The sequence below is a fragment of the Ranitomeya variabilis genome, chromosome 5, assembly GCF_051348905.1.
Source record: "Ranitomeya variabilis isolate aRanVar5 chromosome 5, aRanVar5.hap1, whole genome shotgun sequence".
Lineage (NCBI taxonomy): Eukaryota > Metazoa > Chordata > Amphibia > Anura > Dendrobatidae > Ranitomeya > Ranitomeya variabilis.
The window spans coordinates 682,913,735-682,925,850 of NC_135236.1; the positions used below are offsets into that span (position 1 = coordinate 682,913,735).

The 12,116-nt window shown below is 43.5% G+C and overlaps 1 protein-coding gene across 3 annotated transcripts in view; it reads right to left on the minus strand.

The window, feature by feature from the left end:
* Positions 1-12,116, minus strand: part of LOC143777130 (serine protease FAM111A-like) — a 94,642-nt gene that overhangs the window by 20,028 nt on the left and 62,498 nt on the right. For all 3 annotated transcript variants that reach the window (XM_077267183.1, XM_077267182.1, XM_077267181.1), the window contains exon 7: positions 2,778-2,873. In XM_077267183.1, coding sequence (XP_077123298.1) covers positions 2,778-2,873 — 96 coding nt within the window. The remainder of the gene's footprint in view (positions 1-2,777; positions 2,874-12,116) is intronic.

Here is a 12,116-nt window from a genome sequence, read left to right on the forward strand (position 1 = left end):
TCTATATACAGTACATAACACAAGATCCACCATACACAATAGGTGATGTCACAGCTCACCTCCTCCTCCTGTACAATGACTGATAACACCTCTATATACAGTAGATAACACAGGATCCACCATTCACAATAGGTGATGCCACAGCTCACCTCCTCCTCCTGTACAATGACTGATAACACCTCTATATACAGTAGATACCACAGGATCCACCATTCACAATAGGTGATGTCACAGCTCACCTCCTCCTCCTGTACAATGACTGATAACACCTCTATATACAGTACATAACACAGGATCCATAATACACAACAGGTGATGTCACAGCTCACCTCCTCCTCCTGTACAATGACTGATAACACCTCTATATACAGTAGATAACACAGGATCCACCATTCACAATAGGTGATGTTACAGCTCACCTCCTCCTCCTGTACAATGACTGATAACACCTCTATATACAGTAGATAACACAGGATCCACCATTCACAATAGGTGATGTTACAGCTCGCCTCCTCCTCCTGTACAATGACTGATAACACCTCTATATACAGTAGATAACACAGGATCCACCATTCACAATAGGTGATGTCACAGCTCACCTCCTCCTCCTGTACAATGACTGATAACACCTCTATATACAGTACATAACACAAGATCCATAATACACAACAGGTGATGTCACAGCTCACCTCCTCCTCCTGTACAATGACTGATAACTCCTCTATATACAGTAGATAACACAGGATCCACCATTCACAATAGGTGATGTCACAGCTCACCTCCTCCTGCACAATGACTGATAACTCCTCTATATACAGTAGATAACACAGGATCCACCATTCACAATAGTTGATGTTACAGCTCACCTCCTCCTTCTGTACAATGACTGATAACACCTCTATATACAGTAGATAACACAGGATCCACCATACACAATAGGTGATGTCACAGCTCACCTCCTCCTCCTGTACAATGACTGATAACACCTCTATATACAGTACATAACACAGGATCCATAATACACAATAGGTGATGTCACAGCTCACCTCCTCCTCCTGTACAATGACTGATAACACCTCTATATACAGTAGATAACACAGGATCCACCATTCACAATAGGTGATGTTACAGCTCGCCTCCTCCTCCTGTACAATGACTGATAACACCTCTATATACAGTAGATAACACAGGATCCACCATTCACAATAGGTGATGTCACAGCTCACCTCCTCCTCCGTACAATGACTGATAACACCTCTATATACAGTAGATAACACAGGATCCACCATTCACAATAGGTGATGTCACAGCTCACCTCCTCCTCCTGTACAATGACTGATAACACCTCTATATACAGTACATAACACAAGATCCATAATACACAACAGGTGATGTCACAGCTCACCTCCTCCTCCTGTACAATGACTGATAACTCCTCTATATACAGTAGATAACACAGGATCCACCATTCACAATAGGTGATGTCACAGCTCACCTCCTCCTGCACAATGACTGATAACTCCTCTATATACAGTAGATAACACAGGATCCACCATTCACAATAGTTGATGTTACAGCTCACCTCCTCCTTCTGTACAATGACTGATAACACCTCTATATACAGTAGATAACACAGGATCCACCATACACAATAGGTGATGTCACAGCTCACCTCCTCCTCCTGTACAATGACTGATAACACCTCTATATACAGTACATAACACAGGATCCATAATACACAATAGGTGATGTCACAGCTCACCTCCTCCTTCTGTACAATGACTGATAACACCTCTATATACAGTAGATAACACAGGATCCACCATTCACAATAGGTGATGTTACAGCTCGCCTCCTCCTCCTGTACAATGACTGATAACACCTCTATATACAGTAGATAACACAGGATCCACCATTCACAATAGGTGATGTCACAGCTCACCTCCTCCTCCTGTACAATGACTGATAACACCTCTTTATACAGTACATAACACAGGATCCATAATACACAACAGGTGATGTCACCCACCTCCCATCACAATGACTTCTGCACACAGTCATTAGATTCTTCAATGTAAAAAATACAGTCAAACTCATTTAAAAAATTCCTGAAACAGAAAGTAGGAGTCTAAAGAAGCCACAATGGGCAATGTGAAAATTGTAAGATTTCTAATATTATAATAAAAATGTATATTTGTATAGCGCTGAAAGATTCAACAGCACTTTACAATTCAGAGGTAATTTGTACAAACAAGATAAGACATTACAGAATAACACATAATTCACCAAATACATAGAGGGGTGAAGGACCTAATCACAAGCCTGTAATATAAAAAAAAAAATGCTAAAAAATGAAATAGAAAATTAAATTTAAAGGGAACCTCATTTATGTTGCCCATACATCCCAGCGCTGCTCTAGCTGATGGACAGGTATCTGCGGATACACAGACACGTACAGTCATCTGCAGCAGCGCTGGGAGCAGACGCCCAGGGGTGGAGGTGGATTAGTCTGGTCTCCGGCTGTGGTCTCTGGGCCGGAACTTTATAGCATATTTTATCTGAAACAGAACTTTTCAACAAAAAATATACTGGACTACAATTGTGTCTGACTCTGATGCGTGTATCTTCCGTGAAAGAGAACGGCAGCGCTACATTTTACTTTTGCCCTATAGACATAAAAGTAATTTTGCTCTGCCGATGACTGGGTGGATCGTTTTCAGTCCAGTTAGTTTGGGGGTCTGGTGTGCTCCGGTTACTATACAATATAACGGCTCTACCTTTTCCGTAGGTTCTTGTTTATTCACAGTCTTTTCCTCTATGCCAGGACTAGGATGGCCTTGTTCCGTGCTTTTCCTCAAGTTTGATTGATGACCCTAACATAAAAATAACAAATTTACAATATTGGAGGTATAGAATTTGGAAATCCTGTGATGTTAAGGCTTTATTGTAATAGTTTAAGACACATAAATAATTCCTGATTTTTTCCCAGACTGAGCTACAGTCATATGAAAAAGTTTGGGCACCCCTATTAATCTTAAGCTTGTTTTATAAAAATTGTTTTTTTTGCAACAGCTATTTCAGTGTCATCTATCTAATAACTGTTGGACACAGTAATGTTTCTGCCTTGAAATGAGGTTTATTGTACTAACAGAAAATGTGCAATCTGCATTCAAACAAAATTTGACAGGTGCATAAGTATGGGCACCCTTATCATTTTCTTGTTTTAAATACAGGTCCTTCTCAAAAAATTAGCATATAGTGTTAAATTTCATTATTTACCATAATGTAATGATTACAATTAAACTTTCATATACTATAGATTCATTATCCACCAACTGAAATTTGTCAGGTCTTTTATTGTTTTAATACTGATGATTTTGGCATACAACTCCTGATAACCCAAAAAACCTGTCTCAATAAATTAGCATATTTCACCCGTCCAATCAAATAAAAGTGTTTTTTAATAACAAACAAAAAAACCATCAAATAATAATGTTCAGTTATGCACTCAATACTTGGTCGGGAATCCTTTGGCAGAAATGACTGCTTCAATGCGGCGTGGCATGGAGGCAATCAGCCTGTGACACTGCTGAGATGTTATGGAGGCCCAGGATGCTTCAATAGCGGCCTTAAGCTCATCCAGAGTGTTGGGTCTTGCGTCTCTCAACTTTCTCTTCACAATATCCCACAGATTCTCTATGGGGTTCAGGTCAGGAGAGTTGGCAGGCCAATTGAGCACAGTAATACCATGGTCAGTAAACCATTTACCAGTGGTTTTGGCACTGTGAGCAGGTGCCAGGTCGTGCTGAAAAATGAAATCTTCATCTCCATAAAGCATTTCAGCCGATGGAAGCATGAAGTGCTCCAAAATCTCCTGATAGCTAGCTGCATTGACCCTGCCCTTGATGAAACACAGTGGACCAACACCAGCAGCTGACATGGCACCCCACACCATCACTGACTGTGGGTACTTGACACTGGACTTCAGGCATTTTGGCATTTCCTTCTCCCCAGTCTTCCTCCAGACTCTGGCACCTTGATTTCCGAATGACATGCAAAATTTGCTTTCATCAGAAAAAAGTACTTGGGACCACTTAGCAACAGTCCAGTGCTGCTTCTCTGTAGCCCAGGTCAGGCGCTTCTGCCGCTGTTTACCTGGGGAATGCGGCACCTGTAGCCCATTTCCTGCACACGCCTGTGCACGGTGGCTCTGGATGTTTCCACACCAGACTCAGTCCACTGCTTCCTCAGGTTCCCCAAGGTCTGGAATCGGTCCTTCTCCACAATCTTCCTCAGGGTCCGGTCACCTCTTCTCGTTGTACAGCGTTTTCTGCCACATTGTTTCCTTCCAACAGACTTACCATTGAGGTGCCTTGATACAGCACTCTGGGAACAGCCTATTTGTTGAGAAATTTCTTTCTGGGTCTTACCCTCTTGCTTGAGGGTGTCAATGATGGCCTTCTTGACATCTGTCAGGTCGCTAGTCTTACCCATGATGGGGGTTTTGAGTAATGAACCAGGCAGGGAGTTTTTAAAAGCCTCAGGTATCTTTTGCATGTGTTTAGAGTTAATTAGTTGATTCAGAAGATTAGGGTAATAGGTCGTTTAGAGAACCTTTTCTTGATATGCTAATTTATTGAGACAGGTTTTTTGGGTTATCAGGAGTTGTATGCCAAAATCATCAGTATGAAAACAATAAAAGACCTGACAAATTTCAGTTGGTGGATAATGAATCTATAATATATGAAAGTTTAATTGTAATCATTACATTATGGTAAATAATGAAATTTAACACTATATGCTAATTTTTTGAGAAGGACCTGTACTCCTACCTACTTTTTACTGACTTACTAAAGCACTTTTTTTGGTTTTGTAACCTCATTGAGCTTTGAACTTCATAGCCAGGTGTATGCAATCATGAGAAAAGCTACTTAAAGTGGCCACTTGCAAGTTGTTCTCCTGTTTGAATCTCCTCTGAAGAGTGGCATCATGGGCTCCTCAAAACAACTGTCAAATGATCTGAAAACAAAGATTATTCAACATAGTTGTTCAGGGGAAGGATACAAAAAGCTGTCTCAGAGATTTAAACTGTCAATTTCCACTGTGAGGAACATAGTAAGGAAATGGAAGAACACAGGTACAGTTCTTGTTAAGGCCAGAAGTGGCAGGCCAAGAAAAACATCAGAAAGGCAGAGAAGGAGAATGGCGAGATCAGTCAAGGACAATCCTCAGACCATCTCCAGAGAGCTGCAGCATCAACTTGCTGCAGATGGTGTCACTGTGCATCGGTCAACTATACAACGCACTTTGCACAAGGAGAAGCTGTATGGAGAGTGATGCGAAAGAAGCCGTTTCTGCAAGCACGCCACAAACCGAGTCGGCTGAGGTATGCAAAAGCACATTTGGAGAAGCCAATTTCTTTTTGGAAGAAGGTCCTGTGGACTGATGAAACCAAGATTGAGTTGTTTGGTCATACAAAAAGGCGTTATGCATGGCGGCAAAAAAACACAGCTTTCCAAGAAAATCACTTGCTACCCACAGTAAAATTTGGTGGAGGTTCCATCATGCTTTGGGGCTGTGTGGCCAATGCCGGCACCGGGAATCTTGCTAAAGTTGAGGGACGCATGGATTCCTCTCAGAATCAGCAGATTCTTGACAATAATGTTCATGAATCAGTGACAAAGTTGAAGTTACGCAGGGGATGGATCTTTCAGCAAGACAATGATCCAAAACACTGCTCCAAATCTACTCAGGCATTCATGCAGAGGAACAATTACACTGTTCTGGAATGGCCATCCCAGTCCCCAGACCTGAATATCATTGAACATCTGTGGGATCATTTGAAGAGGGCTGTCCATGCTCGGCGACCATCAAACTTAACTGAACTGGAATTGTTTTGTAAAGAGGAATGGTCAAAAATACCTTCATCCAGGATCCAGGAACTCATTAAAAGCTACAGGAAGCGACTAGAGGCTGTTACTTTTGCAAAAGGAGGATCTACTAAATATTAATGTCACTTTTCTGGTGAGGTGCCCATACTTATGCACCTGTCAAATTTTGTTTGAATGCAGATTGCACATTTTCTGTTAGTACAATAAACCTCATTTCAAGGCAGAAACATTACTATGTCCAACAGTTATTAGATATATGAAACTGAAATAGCTGTTGCAAAAAAAAACAATTTTTATAAAACATTAAGCTTAAGATTAATAGGGGTGCCCAAACTTTTTCATATAACTGTATGTAATAAAACCACAGGCCATGTGCACCAGGCGTCCTTTAGACCATGGCGCAGTCGCCGAGGTTGCCTGGTGGTCATTTTCCTGACGTGGCTTCACCAGAGGGTTTGTCATAGTTCTAGTGGCATCTTTCCCTCTGTGCTGTGAACAGAAGCCGTCCCAAGAATGAACATGTCACGTCTTTCAACGTTTCTGAACAAAGAAGTGATGTGAGACGGACATGTGCACAGTCATTTTCACATACTGAATATAGATAGCTAGAGGGCACTACAATATTATATATCATATATAATAAGCAGATACAGGTGCTTCATCACGTAGACAAAGGACAATGTATATACAAAAGAGAAAAAAAACACTACATAGTGATGAGCACAGCTGAAGTAAAAAAACAAAACCCAAAAAGATCAAAACAAGATCTAAAAAGATTTAAAAAGACACATGCAATACACGCCAACACCAAAATCCTCTGATTTAAATATAAAGATTACAATATTAGTAACAGCAATATTGAAAATAAGTGCCGATATTGCAGTTAAAGCTGTAATATCCCACACAATAGATCACCGGTGGACGAGTTCACAATAAACGTGACCCAATGTAAATCATAGTAACAGTATGCCTTAATTACAACATTATGTTAGAAAAGGGTGTTCCACCTGGAGGAATGTTAACAGCTCCTATACAGATACTGTCATTCCATATGATGTAGAGACCCCCATGATCATAACAACTCCACTCTAAGGCAAAGGGCAGAATGTAACCGCACATAGGCTGCACCTCCAATACTCCATACCCCCTAGCTGCATGAGAAGATGGTACTGACAACCACTTGATTTTATGCATATATAAAACATGGTATCATTGATATACATTAAATTACAAAAGTCTAGCAGTGAGTCGTGAAGACAAGTGCTATATTCAAAAGGTGAGACCCATGATAGGGTATGGAGCCTCAGGAAACCTGTGCAAAAAGATGGAATATTACTTAGGCTACGTTCACACTAGCGTTGTGCGCCGCTGCGTCGGCGACGCAACGCACAACGCACGCAAAAACGCGTCAAAACGCACGCAAAACCGCTGCGTTTTGCGACGCATGCGTCGGTTTTTGCCGAAAATCGGACGCAAGAAAAATGCAACTTTTTGCGTTTTCTTGGTCCGACGCTTGCGGCAAAAAAGACGCATGTGTCGCACAACGCAACAAAAAAAAACGCATGCGTCCCCCATGTTAAGTATAGGGGCGCATGACGCATGCGTCGCCGCTGCGTCGCCGACGCAAACCCGACGCACATTAGCTTAACGCTAATGTGAACGTAGCCTTACTGGCACCTATGATGACAAGAACCTCGCAAGCAGGAATGAGCTAAGTAAGATAACAGCGGTATGGTGAGGCATGGATGACCCCACACGTATCGCTGTGACATGCACAACTTAGTCAGGGGAAATGCAGTCCATGCAACCCACACAACTTTAAGGTAACCTTCATGTCTTTGCAGCATGTAAACTGTCCCCAGTGCATTGCTAGTGATGCAATGTGCATCACTAAAACATGATTTTTTCATTAAAATGGCGGTCTATTAATGTGCAAAAAGCACTTTATATAGTTATCAGTACATGCTCATTTAGTCATAGGGGTGTGCTTCATTTCATTCAGTCATTGCTGTCGCCACCCATGAAATTGGAATGATGTTCCCGGGGATGTGCGGATGTCACCAAAATCCACTTTGAAAATTCCTGTGCTTGCGCAGTGTATCGTTGAGCCTGCGCAGTGTGGATAGGGGAGCTGCGTATGCGCTGTGACGAGCATCTCCCTGCGTGTGCGCGCTGAAGCTGTGTGTAGCACCCAGCTTCACTGACTATGCGGCCGGAGCCACTTGTCACGGCGCATGCGCGACTCCCCGATCGACACTGAGCAAGGGCGGCTCTATGATACACTGCGCAAGCAAGGGATTTGTTGTGTCCATAATATCATCGCTGGACACTTTAAGATTGTAAACTGGCTATACTTACAGCAATATCTGTTATAATAACTAGCGAGTCTGTGTTATATTTGGACCACTGACTAGCACAATGTCTGATTTTTATGATCGACCATTCTGAAGCATACATTTCTGCATGATCACATTATTGATCTATGCAGACATGACATGGGATCGGGGATCCTTTAGGCAGATCAAGGCCATCTATGATACTGTTATTGACAACTGTGACAAAGTCACTGCCAAGGTGCTGGAGGGGAGGTATGTTTCGCTGAGGTTAATGGCTCAGTAATGTAAAACCCAGATGTTTTCCTCCAGTACATTAAGTGTTGCAAGGGGTTAACTAGCCGATTTGTTTAAGGACTGGGTTTTTGCGGACAACCATAGAGTCCACCTTACGTCCACACTAGGGTTGGTCTGGGGCTTAATGCAACACGGTTCCCGGAGGCGGTACCACTTAGGAACACCTCAGCCAGGAGTATAGCCCTGCTCTTGTCCAAGGTAATGAGTTACATAAAGCCCTCCAGATTACCCAATTCAGGACATGTATGTACTATCCACAGACGGACAGCCTCACAGAAAGGTCCAACGAGACCTTAAAGTCTATGCTTAAGAAAGTTGTGAAGGATGGCCGGGACTGGGCTTGCCTATTACCATACCTTCTGTTCTCTATTACAGAAGTCCCACAGGCCTCCACGTGGTTCTCGCCATTCAAGCTGCTATATGATGGCACCCTCGGGGACTTCTGGACATTGCAGAGGAGACCTTGGAAGCGGCGGTAACACCCCACCAAAGCATCATTGAACATGTGGCCCAGATGCAGGACAGGTTTGCGAAAGTGATGCCAATTGTGAGGGAGAGCCTTCTTCAAGCACAAGAGGCCCAGGCAAGGGTCTACAATCAGTCGGTGAGACCAGGTGTTGGTGTTGAACCCCAAAGTGGAAAGTAAGCTCCTAGCCAAGTGGCAAAGGCAAGACGAAGTGGTCAAAAAACTGACTGATGAAAACTACAAGGTCGACCAGCCAGGGAGAAGAAAGCCGTATCAAGTGTACCGCATCATCCGGTTCAAACCGCGCCGAGACAGGGAATCTGTGGAAGATACATGCCTGGGGGCTAGTCCTGAAGCCAGGGTCGAGGATGTCAAAGTGGCAGAGAGAGTGTCACTGGCCCAGAAAAAACAGTGCCATGAGCTGCGTCAGCAGAACCGGGACCTGTTTAAGGAGTTACCAGGATGTACACAGGTTGTAGAGCAGCAAATCCTGACTGAGCCACATGTGAGGGTGAACTAAAAGCCATATCAGATTCCTGATGCCCGCGCGAGGTGATCTCCAAGAAGGTGAGGGGAATGTTGAGCGTAGGCGTCATCGAGGAGTTACAGAACGGCTGGTCACCTGCAGAAGGTCCAGGCGGTGCTGGATTCACTGAGGAAGGCAAGGTTTACCATAAACCCAAAGAAGTGTGTCTTGGGGAAAGAAAAGGCAAAATACTTGAGCTAAGTCATTGGAAGGGGCGAGATAAAGCCACAAATAGATGAGGTCGAGGTAATCCACAAGTAGCCGCAATTCGCCTCCAAAAAGCAGGTTAGGGCTTTTCTGGGAATTGTGGGATACTACTGTCTATTTATCCTGAATTTTGCCACGATAGCCGCCCCCTTGACTGATCTTCTCAAGGGCACAAAGATGTCGATGGCCAGATGGTCCTCTGAAGCAGAGATGGCATTCTAGGAGTTGAAGCTCACCCTATGCAATCAGCTAGTCTTGGTCGCACCTGACTTCACTAACAAGTTTGTGTGCCAGACGGGACGCCCCCGATGTCGGTTTGGGAGTTGTGTTGTGCCAGGAAATAGATAGGGACGAACATCCAGTCCTATACTTAAATAGAAAACTACTTTGAAAAGAACTATGCCATTGTAGAGAAAGAGTGCTTGGCCATCAAGTTGGCAATTGAAATCCTGAGATACTACCTGTTATTACAGAAGGTCAGGCTAGTGTCAGATCATGCGCTCCTGAGATGGCTGAGGGAAAAGAAGGGGAAGAATGCCTGCGGACAAGGTGGTTTCTAGCGCTCCAGGGCTTTAGTTTTCATGAGGAGCACAGGCCAGGGAAGTTACATGGTAACGCAGATGCCCTGTCCAGACTTCGCTGTTTAGTGAGTGAAGGTGCCAAAAGCCCCAACTTTGGGTAGAGGGGGAGGGGACAAGTGACAAAGTCACTGGCAAGGTGCTGGAGGGGAAATAGGTTTTGCTGAGGCTAGTGGCTTCAGTGATTTAAAACACAGAAGTTTTCCTCCAGCACATGAAGTGTTGAGGGGTTAATTAGTCATTTTGTTGAAAGGCTGGGTTTTTGTGGACAACCACAGAGCGGGTGGGAGGTTGTCCACCTTATCTCCACCCCAGTGTCTGGTACAGGGCTTAAATAGCCGGCCTCCAGAGGCAGTCAGTGTTCAGTAGGGCTGGAGAGAGGAACTTCAGCGTTTTGTGTCCGGAGGAGGAATAACTGAACCTGTGGATGCCAAGTTCTCCGGAGCTGGCAGATTGCCGCAGATGTAAGACTGTATACCATTTCATTTTGCTTTTCCTCCTTTGCCAGAAGGGCTGTGCCTCTTTTCACCTCACGTTGGTTTATGCTGCCTGTATAATAAACCAACACAAGATGTAAAGAGACAGTGTTCCCGTTTCCACCTCCGTGTACCACTGAGTGAGCTGATCTACCACACCTCTATGTGGATACCTTCTACACCAGCACCCCTCTCTGAGCGAGCTACCACAGCTTGTTGTACTGTGCGTAGAAACCAGGGAGGCCTCCCTAAGCCGCTAATTGAGCGACGGCTCAGAAACGGTCAGAGCAGAGCCCAATGTAGCGACATCATGCTGTGGTCAAAAACAAAAGGGATGTCCTTACCTTGCCCACAATACATGGAAATGGCAGCATCCCCACCACTGTATGAGGTACATCTACACAAGTCCTCAAGTCAGAATGTGCCCTGGGGTATAATAATAACTTGGAGGGAGTCGATTTCTTTGATCGAGTGCCATGCAGATAACAAAAGTGTGATACAAGCAGCCGGCCATGCACATGGTACAGATGGCACTGTATACCAATCATATGCTATCACAATGTGCAGGCCAGACAGGCACAGTACTTCAGTTTTAGGAGGTAGTGATCACCGTCCTAATATTTGCCAATCAGGAAGGGGTGGGCCACAGTACTTCTGGAACTGAAAGTGACTGTATAGTATCAGGAATACATTTCTTCAGAGAGGTCCCCAATTCTGAAAGAAAAGGAAGGTTGCAAAAAAGATGCAAATTGTGTTACAGTTATTCCTGATTTACCCTGTTATTACACCATCCTATTACCCCCGATGTACTCTGCACAACCTACAGGTGCCACCACATTATACATCCAAATAGCAAAACTCTATTTAACCCTTTCACCCCCAAGACTATTCACCTTCATGACCAGGCCAATTTTTACAATTCTGAACACTGGCACTTTATGGCGTAATAACTCTGGAATGCTTCAATGGATCCCACTGATTCTGAGACTGGTTTTTCGTGACATATTGTACTTCATGAAAGGCACAACATTTCTTCGATAAGACTTGCGTTTATTTGTGCAAAAAACAAAAATTTGTCGGAAAATTTTGCGATTTTCAAACTTAATTTTTATGCCCTTAAATCAGTTACCGTATGTCACACAAAATAGTTAATAAATAACCTTTTTTTTGGTTGGGACAGGGACAGTGACAGGTTGGGATAAGGGTTAATATTTGACCAGTGATTTCTCAGTTTTCCCAAAAAATTTACAGAACCATTTTTTATTTTAGGGACCACATCACATTTGAAGAGGGGCCCATATGACGGAAAATACACAAAAATTAACACCATTCTAAAAACTGC